The 22489-nt window shown below is 27.3% G+C and overlaps 2 protein-coding genes across 15 annotated transcripts in view; both read left to right on the top strand.

Annotated features, from left to right (window-relative positions):
- The window catches only part of LOC130678549 (cardioacceleratory peptide receptor-like), a 28535-nt gene extending 12469 nt beyond the window's left edge, over positions 1-16066 (top strand). For 9 of the 11 annotated variants that reach the window (XM_057485819.1, XM_057485822.1, XM_057485815.1 and 6 more), the window contains exons 3-8: positions 5627-5762; positions 9470-9667; positions 10459-10553; positions 10655-10910; positions 13211-13391; positions 14444-16064. In XM_057485819.1, coding sequence (XP_057341802.1) covers positions 5627-5762; positions 9470-9667; positions 10459-10553; positions 10655-10910; positions 13211-13391; positions 14444-14645 — 1068 coding nt within the window. In that variant the 3' untranslated portion in view covers positions 14646-16064. Of the gene's footprint in view, positions 1-5626; positions 5763-7156; positions 7185-9469; positions 9668-10458; positions 10554-10654; positions 10911-13210; positions 13392-14443 lie in introns of those variants that run through there. The other 2 variants (XM_057485825.1, XM_057485826.1) reach the window with 2 other exon arrangements.
- Positions 16067-16531: 465 nt separating this feature from the next.
- Positions 16532-19020, top strand: LOC130678551 (synaptonemal complex protein 1-like). 4 transcript variants are annotated; one of them, XM_057485830.1, is made up of 7 exons: positions 16532-16951; positions 17307-17436; positions 17503-17599; positions 17692-17834; positions 17964-18165; positions 18257-18339; positions 18414-18683. In XM_057485830.1, the coding sequence occupies exons 1-7, from the start codon at positions 16891-16893 to the stop codon at positions 18475-18477; spliced, it is 780 nt and encodes a 259-aa protein (XP_057341813.1). In that variant the 5' UTR covers positions 16532-16890; the 3' UTR covers positions 18478-18683. The 4 variants fall into 4 exon arrangements, with proteins under 4 accessions (XP_057341813.1, XP_057341810.1, XP_057341812.1 ...); XM_057485827.1 differs by having other exon boundaries at positions 16537-16951; positions 18562-19020; XM_057485829.1 differs by lacking the exon at positions 16532-16951 and adding an exon at positions 17011-17094 and having other exon boundaries at positions 18562-19018.
- Positions 19021-22489: the final 3469 nt, after the last annotated feature.

Raw genomic sequence — 22489 nt, 5'->3', positions numbered from 1 at the left:
TATGACTATAGTAATTTGCTATAAATTTTTGATGTAAAAAATACCGTAAAATTCTCTGCGTGTGGTAAAAGTAGTGGTAAATAAATTTTTATAAATGTTCATACAAACAAACAAAAAACCGGTAAAATAATAATTCCGTTGATGAACATATTTTTTACGATAACTCAGTCTTGTATTTGACTTTTATTTTGGTAATAAATATTGTCATTAAAAACTTTCAGATGACTAAACCAATTCTAGAGGAAATTTTATTGTCCATAGTGCTTTCTCATTTTTTTCTGTTTTTTTATTATTATTACGAGATAAAAGAATATTTTTTTTACAAACCAAGGGTTTTTTTTTTATTTCATTCTTCATTATCGATTACAATCCAATTGTCCGAATAGTCCATGTGTAGAGGATGTCGTAAATTTCATTTCATGACGTCGAAATGACATTTCTGCTGGGTTTATAAGCGAGTCTGACAAATCCGGGATTTCACTAGAGAATTTTATCTGTTTGATAACTCAACATTATACGCGGGTAGTTTATATTCTATATATATATATATAAACAAAAATATACCGAATTGTAAAATTTATCATAAATAAAGTCACAAAATCGGCATTAAAACTCATAAGACTTTGTCTCAATTTTTATCACTTTTCTTAATCAATCAGATCAATGAACTGGAAAAATAATAATAGATCAGAGTTTACCTTCATTGCAAAAATAATCTGCAGATTTTATGATATTTATAAATAAATGTTAATATTTTTGGTGACTTTATTCGCATAACCGGTCAACTATTTTCTTAATTGGTCTAAAGAGGGATACAAAAAAAATACTTTACTATAACCCGCTACGAGATTTAATGATAGATAAACAGAGCAAAAGATCGTCACGTTTCGATAAGTATTATATCGCCCGAATTGAGGATAAGTGGTTAAAAGTGTATCACAAAAGCTTTTATCATGATAAATATCCATAATATAAAAATACAAGTTACCAATTTATTCATGAATTATTTATTACCGGGCAATTCTGTTAATTAAATTCTATTGTTGTGTTTTTTTGAATTTTATTTTACATTACAACGGACGTAAAAAAATGCTGAATTATTTTTAAGGAGTCATTTTTTTTTATTTACTCTGGAAAAATTTATCTCGAGCTAATTTAAAAATAGCCCACATAAATTTTTATATTTTTTTTATATTTATACAAGTTTTGTAAATTATGTTATCAATAAAAAGCGCAAAGAAGTTGAATATTAATAATTTAGTGAGTATATATATCTTTATTGTGAATAAAGTTAACAAACTCGTAAAACAAACAAGACATTCTTACATTAATATTTCGATCAACTAAATTATATAAAAACTTTTCTTAACTTTGAAAAGTTTTGCTGGACCACCGAGTCTAACTTGTGGATATATTGGTACTTATATTTCAATCTAAGTACCTACGAGAAATAATTTTTAAATTATTAGTTTTGCACTAAAAAAGAACTTATACTTTTACAAAAAAAAAAAAATTAATCTGCAGAAAAAGTTAATTTCTTAATAATTACTACACTGTAAAAAAATTGGGTAAGTCCAAGCGGTGTAGGTGTTAAAATTTTCGGTGTTAAATTTCAACACTAAGTGGTATTAAAATAACACAGCCGCCGGTGTAAATATTCTTTACCGGTGTTAAAATATTTTTCGGTGTTGAAAATATTTAACTTTATGAATATTTTTACTTACTCGATCTCTACAGTTAAAAATTATTTTTTTTATTAATTAAATAATTGGTGATTGAAATGATGGGTGTAAAATTGCGTAACTTTTTACTAAATTACATAGAACATAAATAATCTATATAAATAAAATAATAGAGGTCTGCAGTTGTGCGCGCATCCCGGAAAAAACTACTGGATAGATTTCAATTTAGTTTTCTAAGTTTTATTTCTTAGACATTTGGCCCTTACCTAAAAAAAAATTATGGCAATATCTTCATTTAATATAAAGTTATTATAAAATGCCCAGCGAACCGGGCAGCAGCTAGTTATTTAAATAAGTACATAGAAAATTTGAAATTTCCTCCAGACAACATTCATTACATTCTTCTATTTGTTTATATATAATATAAATTTTTTTTTCTAATTTCTGAACGTGGAATTTTTTTTACACCGATTTAACACCGCCAAATTATACCACATACACTGGTGTTATTCAATTTTAACACCGCAGAGTGTTCAATTGAGTCCATTTTTAACACCGCTCTCTTTAGAGTGTAGAAATATCTATTCTAGCCTCAAAAATTATCGACATGATGCAAAAAAAAAATTATAATTCGTTAAATCTTCATATTCGTGACCGCGACCGTGAAAATTATCAATACTTTTTTTATCAACAAATGATTAATAACAATTTGTGACTCAATAAAATTTATCGTGAGCAATATTATTTATTTCTGCAAGTGAATCAATTAAAAATGACATATTTTATAAATTAATCAACAAGTTATTTATGAAAAACAATTCAAATTTTTTAACTTGAAAAAAGTAATATTTTTCATTGATCATATACCATATTTTAGATGCAGTAATTTTATTTATTTTAACGGGGAGTTATGAACAAAAGATGTTAAACAGCTAGAAGCGAGAAAAATATCAGACCTTGGAGGTAAAAGTTACTACACATCAATTCAATATTTCAGGGTGCGATATTGCCTCTGGAGTTGTTCACGCGATTATACTGAATCATGTATAAAATAAAAACTCTATATAATACCTAAAGGTTAAATGTGAAAGTAATACATATATATTTAAAACCTTTCTTGTTGAAAACTTGCTACCAACCGCAACAGAATACAAATTATATATTTATTTAATTTTACTAACTATTTATCGGGTGTTAACTCAAAAACTTTAAAGTAATATTTCTGTTGAAGAATTTAATTAAATAAACCACTTAGTTGAGTGCATAAGAAATCATCTATAAGTTTAATAAAAAAAAGTTATATATTGTAAAAATGTGCACAGCGCATCGCATAAATTACTTTAGCTTATTTTTTTATCAAGTGTTAATAATTTATGTTAAATATTTTCACTCTTGAATAAATTTAAAGTATTTTGTATATAAATTTAAAATTCATGGATTGTTGATTTTTCAATTTTATTTTACTGCAATATGAAATACATTTTTGTCACCTGTAAAAGATAAAAATCCTTCTCACGAGTATATTGCGGTCTTTAGAATAAAATGCACGAGATGTCATGGACACACGTGAATGAACTTATTATACCCATGAAATATTGCTTAAAGGTTCAAGCTCACATTCAGATAATAATTAAATAATCAGAAAAATATCCGATAAAATATCTATTAAAAAAAAATTAATTATTATAATTATAGCTCTCACTAAAACGCTTGATATTTTACCGATCATTAATTATTATTTTAATGATTAAACTGTTGATATGAATTATTTTTTTTAGGTCAGAGTTAATGACTGATTAATTGAGTAAAACAATTGATACAAAAAAAATTTTAATTCTTCGACGATCAATATAAATATTTAGACAGCCGTAATAATTAAAAAAAAATCCCCCATTGTACAATATGATTTATTTTTCATAGTAGTGATCATTTATTTTGAACTAAATTGATTCATTTAAAAAGAGAATCGATAAATTTAATAAAAAAAATTCAAAAAAATCGAGACATTAAATTGTCAAAAATATTCCAAATAACGCATTACTAAAATAATTTCCTTGGGTTGTATTTAAAAATACATGGCCAATAGCACTTTGTAAAAAGTAAATAATAAAAAAAAATTTGACATGAATTTATAATGTCACGAATATTTAGATTGAGAGAAACATTCACAGTTCCATTTTGCTTGCTATAAATACAGAGAGTTAATTTTTTTTTTATCTTTTATTATTTTTACTCGCAAGTTCAGAATGAATCAGACTGTGCTACATACTCATTAGAATCTCGTTAACCTATATATTTTTTAGTATTGCTTTGCACAACGCCTAAGTCTAATACGAATTTTTATTTTGTTGCTTCTATATATATATATATATATATATATATATATATATATGATGTGTGACTGTCGAAAATTTATATCTAATAAACAGTGTACAAGAGTTTTTTTTCCTTTCTCTTTATATTATTTTCAGGACTTGGGTACTTAACTTGCTAAGTCTCTTTTTTCTTCACTCTCGAAAGTTAAGTGACAGAATGTGTGGTAGAAAGATGCGATGAGTCAACGGAAAAAAGTATCTAACATAAGTAAAAAGAATGATACAGCCAGGGTTACTTTTTTATACGAAATTTATATTCTCATATGTAAAAAATAAAAAAAAATAACATAAAAAATTGATTTATTTGCTATAAATTTAGTTTATATTATTTGCGGTAATCAACAAATTTCGTAACTAGCAAAAATATTTTCCGCGTTAATAATTACTAATAAGGATATTTTTTTATTTTTAATTGTGTCACTTAATTATGTTTCAAGTGACGGTAAATATATTTAGTGTTGACGACGCAGTTTAAATTACTACGTTAGAAAATAATTATTTAAATTTAATCGCTAAAAAAACAACGTCTTACACGTGACGTTGTATATCGATCGATAGTTCATTTACTATCGAACAATATGCAAAAATCGTTTTATAATATTGACATGTTGTAAATATTTTTCACATTATCACATTATTATTTCAAGTTTGCATGCATTATATGTATATATATATACTTAGTTTATAATTATTGCATGTCGTTGAACCCGGAAGATTAAGATAACTTGTTGATACAGGATTCAAGAACCAAGTATTAAATTTTTATAATGGTATAATAATTAGTATACGTAACGCTTAAAGTTAAGAAAATTATGAGGCCATGGATAACGTGTATTTATCACAAAATTAAACGCCCGTAAGGGTTATATTCAATGAATTATTCACCAGTCTGTCAATTATAAGGATCGACAGAATTGAGTAAGAAAATATAAAAAAAGAAATTTGACAAAATAAATATATATATTCACAATAGGAATAAATATAATAATTACTATTATATAAGCGCAAATTTATTTCTGTATAATAAAATCAACTTTCTAATTTCAAAATAAAAAATACCATTATTCAAAATCATGATAAATTATCAAAGGATTATTTTTCTCAGATATTAATTTCATAGCAATTGTCTTAGAGAGTTTGGTATTGGCATAGAAATAAATTTGACTCAACAAATTCTATTCATCAATTTGTACAATGATTAATTTAAAAAATGATTTATGAAAGGATTAATACGGCAATTATGAGTTGAATTTTTTTTTTTTCGCTACAACTGTGATGACCACAGCACATTATGTACATTGAACTTATTTCTCTGTAAGTGTATTTACTGTATACACATTAATTAATTGTAATGTCATGACATAACCGGGATATATTTTTGTCGGTGTTTCTTTTATCTATCTGGCCTTGCTTTTTTAATCTCAAAGTGATTTATACTGCTAGTAGGAGTATTACTATAATAGAAGAGATTATGAAATATACTCTCTGTTAGTCTTGCAATTTTTTTATTATTTTTTTACATCTGATTTTATTTTGTCTCACTGATGATTTTCATTTTTTCTTTTGCAGACAGAACAATTTACATTACTGTGGTTATTATTTATTGTGATAGTTGTTGGTAATCTCTCAGTGCTGGTGGGTCTGTTAATAGGAAAGCGACGAAAATCACGAATGGACTTTTTTATTAAGCAACTGGCCATCGCTGGTATGTATATGTATGTATGACAATGTAACTAGTTATAAATATAATAATTATAGGGTAGGAGGGGGCAAAGAGGACCCTTTAAAATTTTCAAAACTTCAAAAAATATGGGGGCAAAGTGCACTTTGCCCATGGGCCCCTCAAAATTTTCTATAGGGGAGGGTGGGGCAGAGCGGCCCCCCTAAGCCAATTATTATTTTTTGTGGCTTTCAACCATAAGATCACTTTACTTTAGTCCTATTTCGAACAAATTTATGGACATTTTGCCAAAATTCTGAAAAAAATTTTTTTTTTTTTGTGGGGCAGAGCGGCCCCCCTTCAAAAAGTGATAAAAAAATTTTTTTTTTTCGTTTTTTTTTTTTTTAAATTGTTTTCATCATTAAGAATGTATTTCTTTCTCTTGACAACTATTTTTGGTTTTATATTACTCGAAAAAATTTTTTAAAGCGTAAAAAATCGTTCACGCTCGATTACCTTAATTACTAATGGTTATTTAATAAAAAAAAAAATCAATTCTATAATTTTACTTTATTTCAAAAATTTATCGACTAAAAAAAAAAATTAAATTTTCATAAATTTTTAGTGACCAAATTTGCCTCTTACATAGAGAAACGGCCGAAAAATATGAAAAAATAATTTTTTCGCTGGTCCATTTTGCCCCAGGTGTTATGCGTAGGACTAGAAATGTGGAATTATGATAATTTTTTTTTAATTTGACGATAAAAATATGAAAAAATCACTTTTTCAAAATTTTGGGCTTGTCCATTTTGCCCCAAATGTCATGCGTAGGGGTAAAAATGCGCAAACATATCGGATTTATAGTAATTAGTTGAAAAAAAAAAAATTTTTTTTTTTATCAAAATTTCAGGGGGGCCGCTCTGCCCCACCCTCCCCTACACTAATAAATTCAGGCAGATATAAGCTTATCGAAATTTCTTATGCAATGAGGGCTAAAATAGACCACCAAAACTGTTCATTAAATATAATTTATCAAGAAAGTTAAAGATAATAAATTTACGTTTTAAATTTATATCGCAGCAGACTATTAAAATGATTTTTTCTTTATCCCTTAGTCGAAAGTACGCACTTCCCTCCCTAATTTTAAGGCCTAAAGTCTCATTTCCCTCTCCTGGTGGAGTTACACGCGCCCCACTTATATCGCCGGGAGCAAAAAATTTTTTCGTGCCTACGGAAACAGCCGGCTGCTGCCATCTACTGAACGTCTACCACTTTATCAATAAAATTTTTGACGATAACATCATAGATCGTTGCTTTATTTATATATATGTCAGTGTTTTTGTGTCTCGTTGTTTGTGATATTTTAAGTAAACAGTGTACTTGCAATAATAAAATGACTGAAAAAATATCATCTGATGACTTTATGGACGAGGATGAGGTGATAAAAGATTTTGATGCAGAGGCGAGGTTAATTATTGAAAGTTTATGTATTCATTTATATATTTTTTATTGGCAGGGAAAAAAAACTTGTTCATAGGCATAAATTTATTTCTTTCGAAAAAAAATAATTTTTTTTTATTTTTTATTTTTTATAAGTATAATTATGTCTTTTTTTTTGTTTTGTTTTTGATGCCTGCCCCCGCCGACCAGACGCACTCGCTTCGCTCGTGCTTTCAAATGTCGCGGGGCAGGCATCAAAAACGCAACAAAAAAAAAAGAGAGACGGAAAAAAATTAAAGTTTTATGTATGTCCGAAAGAGGCGCGTCAATAGGGAGCAAATAAAAAAAACATGGCCGACCTGTCAGCTGAAGGCAGAACGTGGTTGTATTGTTTATAGTATTCAAAAATGTAATTAATAAACGTACTTTCGACCAGGTATAAAGAAAAATCGTATACACCACACGGGAAGATAGTTGAAAGCCCTACCCTGTGTGTCATGATGCCCTCGGCTTCGCCTCGGGCATCTTATCACACAGGGCAGGAATTTCAACTTTCTTCCCTTGTAGTGTAATATACTATTTATATTATTAAAATACAATTGTTTTATAGTTATTTGCAAATACCACACGTGTAAAGAATAAAAAATATCAAATCCGAAATTTTTTTGAAGGCCCACTTTGCCCCTAATTTTTGATTTTTCAATTTTAATGGATGCAGCATAATGAAGTGAAAATAAGTATCAAGGGTCTAAAAAGAAGTAAACGCATAAAAAAAATGAATGATATTATAATTAATTTCCTTAAGGGCCCACTCTGCCCCCTCTCCCCTATAACTGACATGTGAATGTTCACTGCAATAATTGATTTTGAAAAATTTGTAATTACTTTCCGCGCGAAATTTGAAATATTAAATTTTTCGATACTGGAATTTGATTACGTTGTTTGGTATCGTATAAAGTATCCTTTGATCTAAACTGTCGAGAATGGAGCTTGGCTATATATTATCAAATGAAATATTCTCTTTGTCTTTAACATTATTAAATCTTACACAGATTGATCTTTGTATGTTACCACGTGTAGAAACAGTCATGCATTTCACAATAAATTAGAAATCGCTTGAATAGTTAGAGATTTGCATCCCACATATTCTGTATAAACTTCATCTAAAGGATATCAACTGTAATAATATTATACAGATTAAAATTTAATCTAATATCAAAATAACTGAGTTAAGTTAGTTTTTTTCATGAATTTTTGAAATTAACTGTAGTGAAAATATGACTAAATTTAATTTTAATTAATTTTTTGACAGTTTATTCAGAATAAAATTAATTAGTTTCAATTTAATGTTAAGAAGTGAAAATTCAATTTCATTGTCGCTTGATACCTAGTTTTAAATTTAATTGTAAATAAAATTAAAGTACGAAATTTTATATAAAATGTATAAGTACTCTGTCTTTGTTGTCAGGACAAACAGGGCTTTTTATTAAATCCTTTTTTCATGCTGTAAAATTGTGACATTGATTTTTTTCATTTTTCATAAAATAATATGGAAAAGAGTAAATATTTAGATAGTTACAGTATGCTAATAAAGTATGCAACTGAATATATACGCGTCGATGATTTAAAAAAAAAAAAAACCGCTTTAAATTTTTTTGTAAGCAAAATTGTCTGAGACATTTCAATTTTTTTATCATAAAATTTATAGACATTATCGTTTGATTTAAAATTTATTATTTAAATGCAAGTGCAGCGCATACATATTTATTTAAATTCAATTTCAATAATGTTCACCTTTGTATTTTTCAATTTGTCTACATTTCCAGCTCTGTAAGCATTGAGCCAGTAGGATTTCTGAGTGCAATATCTATCGTCTCGTTTTCTTCAAATCTATTTATGCAAATCACTTTATGGAAAACTCTGATCCAAGTACTATTATCTTGATCATAAAAAAAAACTTTACACAACCACACACACATATATATATATGTATATATAATTGAAGCGTATGAAAAATAACTTTCAAATTCAAATTATGTACGACAAATATACGGCTCTGTATTTAAATGATTTGCGAAACATCAAAATCCTATCAATCATCAGTTTCGTTTGAACGATATTTCAATAAAAATGTGCATGGACCATGACGTAAAAAAGTAGAAAATACAATGTCCTGAGAGCTAACGTGATCGATAAAAAAGCAGAAATGTCCTACTGAGAGCTCTTGTAGCTTTACTAAAAAGCTTCTATAATTTTTTTTTACATCAATTTTTATATCACAAAAGAAAATGTCGTTTTTTTTTTCTTTACAGATTTACTCGTCGGTTTAATTTCAGTACTGACGGACATTGTGTGGCGAGTTACGATAATATGGCATGCAGGCAACATCGCTTGTAAGCTCATCAAATTTTTTCAAGTGGTTGTGACGTACAGTTCAACTTATGTGTTGGTTGCACTCTCGATTGACAGATACGATGCCATTACCCGGCCGATGAATTTTTCCGGAAGCTGTGAGTGCTCATCATTACTCTATATTTTTATTTAATATTTTATCACTGTCAATTTTTTTTCTTTGTATATAAGCTAAAAATCTACTCGCATTTTTATTCGAGTAGATGCTATAAATAATTATGTACTTTTATAATAAATATACACTGTAAAAAATTCGCGGAGTGAATGCAGAGTGAATGAATTTTTAATTATTCACTCCCCTCGGAGTGAAATTCACTCCGCAAGGGAGTTTTCGCGGAGTAGATAATTTTTTATTAATTTAATCCCTCCAGAGTGAAATTCACTCCGGAGTGGAGTTTTGTAAATATTATTAATAAAAAATAACTCCACTCAATAAAATCGAAGTAAAAACTCGCGTATTATATAATTGATCAGCTGATACGCACACACATACGCACACACATATTTAGACACACACGCGCACTCGCACACACACACACGTACACATTTGCACACATGCACACATTGTTTAGCAGTTTAATATAAATTTATTTGTATTAAAACTCCGGACCGGAATGAATCGAGACTGAAATAAAATCCGCGTCACTCCGCTAAAAAAAAACTCCCAATTCACTCCGCATGAGGCGTGATTTTTTTTAAAACTCCGGAACTCCGAGTGGCGGAATTAATGCGCAGTGAATTCGGATTTAATTTCAATCCGAATTCACTCCGGATTTTTTAAAGTGTAAAAGCTTTAAATTTCATTTAATCAAGAAAAGACAAACGTTGTCCCTCATATTTCATATTTTTTTTTTATATTTATTCTATTAAATATATTATCTTCTGACAGGGTGGAGAGCAAGAGCTCTAGTTGCATCTGCTTGGGGATTATCTGTGGTATTTAGTATTCCAATTATTTTTCTTTATGAAGAAAAGCTTATTCAGGTAAAACTAAAAAATTATTTATCTTCGCGCTTTTTTATTCTAATGTTTTATTTACTAAATTACCGGCGATATTTAATTTTAATTATTCTTTTCAATTTAAGGAAAAAAAACAATGTTGGATAGACTTAGGCTCGCCTATAAATTGGCAAATTTACATGAGTATAGTTAGTTTCACATTATTTATAGCACCTACTGTAATTATTTGTGGTTGTTACTTGGTAATCGTAACAACAATTTGGACACAAAGCAGCGCGTTACGTCAGAGCCCGATGCGCGATGACAGACGGGCATCATCTAGGGGATTAATACCTCGGGCTAAGATCAAAAGTGTGAAAATGACATTCGTTATTGTTTTCGGTAAGTATTATTTTATAATTGAATAATAAATATCAAAAATTGAACAATACTAGTTGTAATGAAAAGTAAATATTTACTTGAATTAATGTGAAATAATATTTATTTTAAATTCAACTCCGTTAGAATATTTATATTGTAATTTTAACGTACAATCGAGACAGTAAATATCAATAAAATGAAATATAGTACGGTATGATAGAGTGAAATTATTTATAAACGTAAAATAAAATTACGATAAATTAAATATGCACTTTAAAAAATTTGCGGTACACAGAAAAATAAGTTATCTTGAGTCAAGAAAATATTTTGGAAGATAAACGTTTTCGGGAACCAAGTCAAGATTTTCTCGAGCCAAGAGAACTTGTCTTGGTTAAAAAAAATTCGTTTTGGTCGGAGAAGATTTTTATTTTATCTGAGAAAATTTAGGTTTCCAAAAAAATTTTATTGAATCAAGAATATTTACCTTCAATCGAGAATTTTTTTTTTCTGTGTATCACTGATAGAAGAATTTTTTAGCATTTAAAAAGATTTCTTAGTATTTAAGAAACCATTTCTTAAACACCATTTTTTTGTATTTAACAAATATTTCTTATTAATTATGATATGATTTCTTACTATTTAAGAAACGATTTCTTAAGGCATGATTTCTTAACTATTAAGAAATTTCTTGAATAGTAAGAAATATTTGTTACATAAAAAAAAATTATGTTTAAGAAATGGTTTCTTAAATACTAAGAAATTCTTCTATCAGTGTATGAATGCGGAGCGGATGACTACTTATTTATTTAATCCCCTCCTAGTGAAATTCACTGCAAACGGGAGTTTATTTTAATACTGAAACTCCGGTTCGGAGTAAAATTCACTTCCTAAAGGCCCATATAAAAAAATTGTTGAAAAACGTTAAAAAAGTGTTGACTATTCTAAACATCAAAACGTGACACAATGACGAACCTTTTTTAAATTATTTTCAAACTTTTGAAAATACACAGAAAGAAACAATTGACTTGATACTTCAAATTAACGTTTTTCAGTGCAAAATATGTTCAGAAAAAACTAGTTTTGAAGTATTTCTAAACGTTTTTTGTATTAGCATAGCTTAATAATACAAAGATACTTATTGATTTCTCTCTTAAATTTTCAAAAGTTTAAAAAACGTTCAAAAAAAGTTCGTCGTTGTGTCGAGTTTTGAATAGTCAACACTTTTTTAACCTTTTTTAAACAATTTTTTTTTTACACGGGGGAGTTAATTTTATTATTAAGACTCCGAATCAAAGTACTGATGTGTATAATACTGATTTATTTTGAATGTAAAATAAAAAATGCTTGTGATACCGCAAGTTATTTTATTTTAAGCAGAGACACGTGCTGTAACTTTTAATGCACTTTGTTGATATGCCGACAAAATTCGATGCTCATATTTTATGGGACGTTTTTATGTGACATTTAAGATAAATATTATTATTTATTACAATATTGTATTTACGCATTTACATAAAGTTAATTTATAGGAATAACATTTTTGAGTAAAAAGTTAATAAATTATGTATAATTTTATTGTGAAAACATGAAATATAAATTCAAATACATGCTCTTTGAATTAATATATTGCGCATCTAGAAAGAGTTACCTCTAGGGATTGTGTTTATTCTATAAAAAAAAATGATCTAGTTGTTATTTTTATGTTTGTTTCTTCAACTCAATAAGGACACCAGTTATTTATAAATAGAAAATATTTTTTTTTGTTTTATTAATAATAATAATTATTATCGTGGCAGAGTATTCTATTTTTTTTTAATTTATTTTATACCGCGATAACAAATATATTACAATGAAATATACAAACAGAAATCCGATTATTAAATACCTGAATTCAAAGCATCGAAGAAAAAAAATTAAGCCATGAAAATCCTAAAACCGATGCGGAAATTCGACAAAAAATATTTTTATTCAAACGTTTTTTAAAAAATATCTATTCATAGGGTAGAGGTACCGTTTTTGGCCAGTTTTGGACACTTGAAAAATTAAAATAAAATAATTTGTAAAAGACGCAATGACAAAATTAATTTTTAAAATGTGTTCAAAGATACTTTTAACCCACTATCAAAATTGTAATTTTATTTTACACTTTTTCATGAATTAAAATAAACTATCAAATGTCCAAAAATGGAGCAGTGGCCACAAATGGTACCTCTACCCTACTCATCAAATTTAACTTTTGACTTTTTGCGAAATGTTTTTCCGTGTCCATAAAAATTATAAAAATTTTAAAATAATAATTTTTTTTTTTTTATGCATTTTAGTTTTTGTTTTATGTTGGAGTCCATATATTGTGTTCGATTTACTTCAAGTATATGGCTATGTACCAAAAACACAAACCAACATTGCAGTGGCAACATTTATTCAAAGTTTGGCACCATTGAATTCAGCAGCGAATCCAATAATATACTGTCTCTTCAGTACACCATTTTGCAAGAACGTACGGTAAGATCCTTTGAATAGCATTATATAATAAATACCTGTAGGTGTATGACTAATTACTCACAGTAAATGCTAATTCGATAGCTGCATAAATTACATTTACTTCCATTGACAAGATGGATTTGAATATGCCTAAAAATAACTACTTATTCAAGTCACTTGATATTATTACTTACAACACTACCCTTTGATGTTCCATAAAGGGGAGTGGGTAATTATCTTTTACCTCTTTGAAGTACGATACTAAATTACCTAATAAAAAATCCATAAAAAAAAGTCATTTAAAATCTCAATAACTTTCAAGCGGTACCACATATTCTCTTGATTTAAAAAAAAAAATTCCCCATTAAAAGTCTTTACTTCTTTTTTTTTTGTTGCAAAGTAAATAAACTCAACGATACAAAAAATAATAATTATGTTTATGTTTATATCAGAATGATCGTAAATTTGAGTTAAAATCACAGAAAAAAATACAATCTTTAAAATAAAATGAGTTTAATGTTTATCATAGCTTAATATTTTTCGTTTATCTCATTAATTTAAATTTCATCGCGGCACCTAAACGCAAAACTTATCCAATATCCGGGTAAACATCCGTTTAAGCTTTAATCCTTTTACTTGGGCTTCGAGTCAGTTCCAAAAACTAATTAACATTTCATTAATAGAACATTAGATTAAGATGGATAATTATAGCGTTTAAGTGCTTAGGATTCATTTTATAAAAAATATTTTTCCTTTTTTTTAATTAATGGGAAAAAAAAACTTGACAAATAATTTAGTTATTAAGTAATATAAAATCTTCTAAATTTCTGATAGCGCGAAGTATAAATTAAAGGAAATGAATAAAAAGTTTTTTCAAAGATTTTATATAATTAACTAAGTAAATATTGAATAACTATTGGTATTAATTAAACGCAACTTTCATCATATTTCTTTGCTTAAAAAAGAAAAGTTATGACGCGATAAATATATTTTGTGTTTTATATATGTACGAAATGAATGAGTAAATAAAAATTTCATTTTTTAAAAAATTTTTGTGTTCCACCTAACGGTAGAAACATGCAGGCGGTTTCCTGGGTTTCGGGACGGTGCTGTCCGTGTTCATATAATTGCTTTAGCGCCAGTAATATTCGGAGGGGCACGACGAGAACGACAACAGTTACAACATCATTGACTGCTCATTCGTCAAGAAGAAGTGGACATATTTCTATGCTTCATTCAGCGTCTAAGAAACACGTCATGGTATCCTTTGTCTAAATTATATGAATAGTATTATATAAATAAATATATATGAATATACCCTGAAACGTCGATTAAATATGTATAAAAATCGTAATATCAATTTATAAATCAACTGTCTTTATAAAATCATCTTCGAAAAATTTCATTGTGATTCTTGATTATATAGGGGACGGGGTGGGCAAAACGGGCTACCCCTAAACTTTTATAAAAAAAAAATTATATTTTTCAAACATTCCGAAATCACTTTTGTAAATATAATTGAGCATTATTTTGAATTTTTTTTTGTTAAACTTTTTCAAAAATCGAGTGTCAGTCGCAAAATGTTAATGACTTTTGTGTTACGATAAGAACTATATTCAAAAATTTCTTTTTTTCCTAATGTATGCAATAATTATGTATACAGTTAAAAATATTGTGTTTTTGTGTATAAAAATTCAATAGTTAAATATTTTGTGTCAATTATTTGACACCACGTGTAAATTTAACTAAAGTTGAATGTGTTATCTGATCTCATCAAGTTTTAAACCGGTGTTATTTTTGGACAGAAGTATAACGTGTTAAATTAACACAAAAAATTGAGTGGACCGTTTGGTGGGACATGTGATTTGTGTTAAATTTAACAAAAATTTCAAACTGTGTAAAAAGATTTAACGTATTTGAATCCTCGAAAACTTAATAATGCCCCTTCCTCCCCAATATATATACATTTTTTTTTAATTTAAAACAAAAACCAATAATATAACGAATTGATTTATTTAAATCAATATAGATTAATTAAATCAGATTTTATTTAGAGAATATAATTACTGCTCTTATGTGTACAATACAAATTATATAATCTCTACTGCAACTGAATTAAATTAATTTTATATAATTTATATAATTGGGTCTAATGAATTTATTTGAATCCATTACTTTCAATTAATTTAATTCTTTTTTTTTTTAAAGAGAAAATAAAAACATGATACTTAAAAATATTTAATTGTTGTACCTTTAATATACAATACGTAATATCACTACCAGTATTTTTAAATTTAAACTACTTTAATATATTGTATAGCATTGTTCATTTTATTACAAGTACAAAAATAATAATCATTGTAATCAAAATAAAAGTGGAAAAATAATACGCTCAAAGTATAAATGTAAATAATATAAATAACGTTTAAAATGATATGTCATATTAATAGAGCTAATGTTTGTTGTAAAATAATATTAACTAATTGTTTTTTAAACAGTGAATTATGAAACGATTAATTAAAATTTGAATTACGATTTAATTATTGCATGGTAATATATAATGAATTATGACATCAATTATTTACTATCAATATTGTCGTGTAATTGAAAATATTATTTGTTATTTATTTGTAAATTAAAATGTATGTACATTTAAGGATAAATAGCATAGATATTTGTTATGTACCTGGATATTTAAGTAATTATTTTAAAATAATTTTTATGTTTTATTATAATTTCTGTATTAATAAAAACGTATGAAAATTAAATCATGATTTTATCTTCAAATTTGAAATTTAAAATAGTTTATATTAAATTTAATAATTTTTTCAACTAAATCGTTCGCATATTTTCTTTGGAAATTTCATCGTCAATTATTTAACTCTGTAATTATACGAGTGATCTCAATTACCCTGATTAATAACTACGATTTAATATTTATCTAAGGATAGGAACATTTTCCGCTCAACGAAAATGAAAAAGATTTATGTAATTTGACTGCTAAAGAGTGACAGAGGAAGTTCCGGAGGCTGAGGGTGACCTGAAATTTTCGGCTGACATACATGTATATACTAGCATCTATGCGAAACATTTCAGAAGTCTACATCCAGTAGATTTTTTACTTTGCATTTTTTTTTTATTTTAGTTCGGCGAAAAATGTTCCGATCTTCAGGTACATGATTGAATTCGATTGAAACTCAACTATTTTTGGACTAAATCTAATTAAAATTTTTCGGTAGGCTTCAATCGTAGTTTTTAATCAGGATATTTAATATTTAATAACATTTGAATTACAAACAAACGAGAGTAGTTGTTACTGACAGCTCATTATGAATAAATTTGAAAAAAAATTAAGTAATGAAATTGACTAGTATATGCAAATAATACCATAAAAATAAAATTTTAAAAAATATTTTAGTTTAATTTATGCATTTGATTTTAAATTACTACTTTTGAAGGGAAATATTATTATTTGAATAAAACAATAATTTTTTTTTATTTAAAAAATTGAGAGGTGGCAATGTTTGAAATTACCTCATCAATTCAAAGCGGAAATTCACATATCGATAGCAATTCAACAGGTTAGTTTATTGGTTTTGTTACTTTTTTCTCTTGTACACTCTTTTGTTTTTTGACGGAAAAAAAATGTAAGTTACACGTGTCGTACAAAAAAAAGTTGAAAAAAGAGGAAGAGAAAAAAAGTCAGATGAAATTGCCACTTCAGGTGAAACAAAAATCTCAACTTATTTTTTTTTATCTTCAACTCTCGTTTATTTTTATACTTTTTTAAACTAATATAATGTCAGAAGTATGTTACGATAATAAAAATTTCAAAAAATTACTTTTTGTTGTGGTAACATTTTGTTTTATAAAGTATAATTTTACGAAATTAAATGATTGCTTTAGTTTTTAATAAAAGTATATTAATTTATTTAGACAAAATGAACGATAATTTAATAAACGAGGGTAATTTTGAGTTTAAAAAAATACTTGAAGAAGACCGAATAAAAGTAATGCAGAAACGAGTTATTGGATTATTTCATGAGAATGTTAATTTAAAGGAGCAGTAAGTAGGCAGTGGTTTATTTGTAGTAAAGTAAGTAAATTTAAATAAAATTTATCATAAATGTAGAGTATCCAAAGAGTCACGTAAAGTTAAAGAACTTGAAGATAAATTTTTCACTGTCAACTCAAACATTTTTAATAAAAATATAAATTCAAATCAACAAGTAAGTAAACTTTTATGAATTTATATTTTTTTATGTATAATTTATAGCTCACTATATTTTTAAATTTTAAGTACGTATATTTGTGCTTGTAGTATGAAAGTAAAATAAAAATAAAGAAAAATTTAGAAAATTTAAAAGAAAGAAAAGTAAATTACATGCCATGGGCATTTTGCAAGTACTGTATAAAGAAACTTCCAAAATTAAATGCAGCTGAATCCTTTGTTTTGATTACTAAGTGAGTTATATCTCTGAATATGTTTTAACTTTAATTACGTCAGTAGCAGTGAGTAATTTATATGTAATACGAGTGTGTAAAATTAATGCTAACTTTCTGATGAGTTTAAACTTTTGAGATATTTATCAGAGCAGAATTAATGTCTATGGAAGAAGAAATGAATAAATTGAGGGAAGAATTAATTTTTAAAGAACAAACTTCAATTAATTATTTGGAGCGAGAACAAAATAATTGTCAGCAATTAACGCGTCTTGCACAGGAGATAATTATTGTGAATCAGTTGGCTGAAAATCGTTATCAGGACCTTCGGACAATGGCACAAATACTTGAAGTATTTTTAATAAACAATAATATGTATATATAGACGATTTTATAAATTTATATTAATTATAAATTCTTATTATGTTGGAAATAAATTTAAGGAGAAAGAGTATGAACTAAAAAACGCACTAAAAGAAATTATGGGGCTGAAGAAAATAATTGTAAAACAGGAAAAACGTCGAAGGTAAATAACTTTATGTTTTCATTAATTAAATGTCAATCTCAGTAAACTAAATAAAAAAAATGAATTCACGGTAGCATGTTTTGCCTACGTATTTTCAAGATCATTATTATTTCAAGTTTTATAAAAATTAATAAATAGAAAAACATTTACTACAAAATTACACAATTAAGATTTTACTGTTGTCTCAAAAAGAGAATTTCATTCATATAAAATTTTAATCAGAGCGCTTGGAGACGGTGATCAGTGCAAAACAACGCCTGTACAAATAAGTGAAAGAGAATGCAAATGGATCAACACAATAATGCAACAGCTATCAAGACCTCGTAAACTAAAGACAAAAGCCGGTAGTCAAAATAAAGATTTTAATAACGGAAGTAATAAAAGTTCAGTTAAAGCAATAGCTGTAACTAAAAGCAGCTTTGAATAATTGTACCTTTGAAATTAAAAAGCTCACAGCACAATTAAAGTGAACATTAAACTTGAATATGATGCAAATTTGAGTAAATATAATTAATTTCTTAATAGTTATTATACTTCTATCAACTATTTATTGTGGAATGACAGATACATTTAGTGGTTTTGCATAAGTTACCTGTTTTTGAAATTATTATAATTACTGGTTCAATTTGTATGGACAAAACAGTTAGCATATTCTATGCACTGTTTTAATAAATTATTAACGTTTGTTTGTTGTGTAATTACTTTGAGTACGTAGTTTGGTCAACTTGTTTGTTTGTTTGTTTGATTTTCTGTTTTAAGGTGGGTGGGTGTGAAGGTTGGTTAAATGATTGCGCACGAACATATAACATTACTTAAAGTTATTGACATTTGGCTAATTAATTAGTTCAATACGATCTCATTAAAACTTCTCGCATAATTTGATTATAGTTTCTACCTGTTACGTGTATGCCAGAAATTTTAAAGCGCATCAATACTAACTCATTTAATATCATTTTGTGTAGAGTTTTCTACAAAATAGTTCAAGATAAATCATTTGTTTTAACAGGGGTTCGCACTTTTCTCTCTATTACACTCAAGTCCACGAACGGTACTATCTTTGTTGCACTTGTGCAGTAAATGGCAACTTTGGCCGAGTTTTTCTCTTAAACAAACGAATATTGTCAAACAATATAAGCGCACTTTGCTAGATTAGACAGTATGTAGTAGTATGTGCGATCTGTATTTTGTATTTAGAGATTTTGTTTCCGAAAAAAACTCAGCCGAAAATATCTGATAACCCCCGTTAAAGACTGAGGAGTTCCGGTAAATATTATTTTTATGTACATGAGGTAAGAGACCTAGTACCTGATCAGGGAACTATAGTAGTATTCGATCACTCCATGTATTTGTTTATCTATATTTAGCTAAATTCAGTAACTATAGATATACAAATACATGATGATCCTGAAGTTAACAGACAGTTAACAATTTTTGGAATTTTTTTTTAATAAGTCAATTACATAAAAAAAAAAAATAAAAAAAATATGCACATGAAGAAAATAAAAAAAAATCTATAAGTATAATATTTTGAAATATTTTTTTTTTAATTTATTGTTTTTAAAAAAAATCCCAAAATTATTAAACGTCGGCTAACTTCAGTATCATAAATACATGAGTGATCGGGTGCTAGTTCCCCGATCGGGTACTGGGTTTATTACCTTATGTACATGTAAAAAATTTCAATATTGATCAAAATTAGATTAATTATGCGTCGTTTTGTGCGAAATTTCCTATAGGAAAAGCCCTTAAGGGCTAGTTTTTCAAACCGGGTTTATTTTTAATCCCGGGTCAACTTAACATTGCTGGTGTATCTATATATTATTAATTTGTAAATATACTAGCAATATTAATTGAAACCCGGATTAAAATAAACCCGAATCGAAAAACTGGCCCTAAAATATGGAAACTAATTAAGCTCCAAAAGTCCCAGTAATTCTGAGGAAAGGCCCAGAACGTCAAAAAATTTTATTTTTTATCGTATACCAATTAACGATAATTGATAACAAATATCAATAAGTGGTATAATATTTTATTTTATCAGTAACAGATACTGTTTACACTGTTCGTACTTTGTTTAATAGACTTTTATTATTATTTAGTCTGTTCTATTTAATTTTTTATAACTTTCAAAGTTTATTTATCACGCAATTTATAAATTAAAAATATTCATATTAAGTCTATTGGTTATTTTTGTTACATGCGCATTGTATAATTAAAAATATGTTTATACTTGAATAATAATTTTTGCATGTATAAGTAAATATTTTTATCAGCAATGTCATTGTCATTAACTTTTAAAATTATGCTAATCGAAAATTATAAAAATAAATACCTGAAAATTACTGGTAGCTTCTAAATGGGAAAATGAATAAAGAATAAATAAAAATTTTTGTTTTTTCACTCACCGGCTCACCACTGGTCGAAAAATTAATTCTGCTTTGACACCACGATGGATTTAATTATTTGTCATTTAAATTTTAATTTTTAAATAAAAAGTTATACAAATGACTTTTAAAATTGTTATTTATGAAACCAAAAAAATTTTGGTTTATTACTTTTTTTATTATTATAATTATTTATAACATTAAATCACTTTCACTTGTATTAAGCACACATTAAATGTGCAATTAATATAATAATTATTTAATTAATTAAAAAATAAATTTAAATGCGCGGGAAAAGCAAAGCTTCGTCGCCATGACCATTTTGAATCTCGAGTTAAACTCGAAGCGATACAACTTCACTTTGTTAAATAAATATATTCAAGTCACTTTAAACTCACATTAATAATCCAAATAATCACAATAATTATATCGAAAATTATTAATATTTTTAATTAATTAATTAATTAATTCAACTAAAACACTTTATATGATTGGTACGCAGCTAAAAGTTTAACCGGACCGGACAAACTGAACGTTGCGTCCAACACTAGTGCCATCTGTGGGCAGATTAAAAAAATTTTAGCCGCTAGAAGAAAGTAGTGGGAGCAGCGCGTCAGCTCTACGCGCATGCGCCAGCCGTGGCGGGGGGAGCGTCGGTCGAAGCGGGGGGAGCGGTGGAGGGAGCGTCCGTCAGTTGAATCGTTGGGGGGAGAGGTGGAGGGAGCGACGCTCTACCGGACATTATGGAATCTTCAGTATCGATGCAGCAGCCAACGGAATAACATATAAATTAGAACGCATCACTTGTATCTAAGTCTACTGTTCGGTTAATTTAAATAAAACAAAACATTTTTGAGCCGTTATCGGAAAAATATTAATTTAAATACGTACTAGTGTCGCTAGTGATTCTAAATAATTTATTGTCCTTTAAAATAAACAGTTTTATAGTTTAAAAATAGTGTTTAAATTAAATTAGTTGTGATTTAATTTTTTTTTAAATGTTCCGAGTGTAAGGGAAGTAGTGAAGTAGTGAAGTTATGTGGTGTTGATGAAGATTGCAGCAGTCTGGCTTCTAGCAGTTCTGCAATGATCCTGACTTCAGCGGAGTAGTAGACTCATCATCTAGCGTCGTACGATAGAGAAATAGCAGTTAAGTGATGTTGATAGCAAGTATACACTTTGAATAAATTATTTATTCGAGTGTATAAGGATACCCTTCTGCATATTATTTCTCTGTCGAGGTTTGTTGTACATTTAAATTTAAATGCTTTTATTGTTTTACTTGAAATATATTTTTTTAAAGTCTTATTAATTTTTTTGTGCTTCATAAATGCACAATCATGGCTGATATAATTTTGTGATTAATTTACAAGTAATTTTTTAATGCGTCTTCTAAGAAATTTATTATTTTCGAACTTGGAAATCTTAAAAATGCTTTTTTTTATTTGAATAAATGAAATCGCGATACTAAAAATAGTAGACAGCAGACAAACTTTTAATTTTTGTAAAGAAATTAAATATTAATAGGAACAATAATTTTTAAATGTATACAGAAAATTTTTTTTAAATTTTTTGTGTGCATTAGGTTTTTTTTCTGTTATTATTTTATTCGATTATTAAAAAAATTTTAAAAATTGGCGGGCATTATCGATTTCCATTTTGGGTGCATTCGGAAATGCTCTAGCTCTAGCTCTAGCCAAGCGTTGCCATATCGACACAAATAATTTTTTAGAAAATGATTAAATTTCAATTTTGAAATTTCGCGC

This window comes from Microplitis mediator, chromosome 2 (genome assembly GCF_029852145.1).
Source record: "Microplitis mediator isolate UGA2020A chromosome 2, iyMicMedi2.1, whole genome shotgun sequence".
In the NCBI taxonomy this organism is placed as follows: Eukaryota; Metazoa; Arthropoda; class Insecta; order Hymenoptera; family Braconidae; genus Microplitis; species Microplitis mediator.
The sequence above is the reverse complement of the archived record's forward strand: the minus strand, read 5'-3'. Positions and strand labels throughout refer to the sequence as shown.

Bases quoted from the DNA above. Each gene is read 5' to 3' on its own strand.
- LOC130678551 (XM_057485827.1), top strand. From the start codon at position 16,891: ATGTTTGAAATTACCTCATCAATTCAAAGCGGAAATTCACATATCGAT. The intron at 17,437-17,502 runs GTAAGTAGGCAG...TCATAAATGTAG, and splicing joins AATGTTAATTTAAAGGAGCA to AGTATCCAAAGAGTCACGTA. The intron at 18,166-18,256 runs GTATTTTTAATA...AATAAATTTAAG, and splicing joins CAATGGCACAAATACTTGAA to GAGAAAGAGTATGAACTAAA.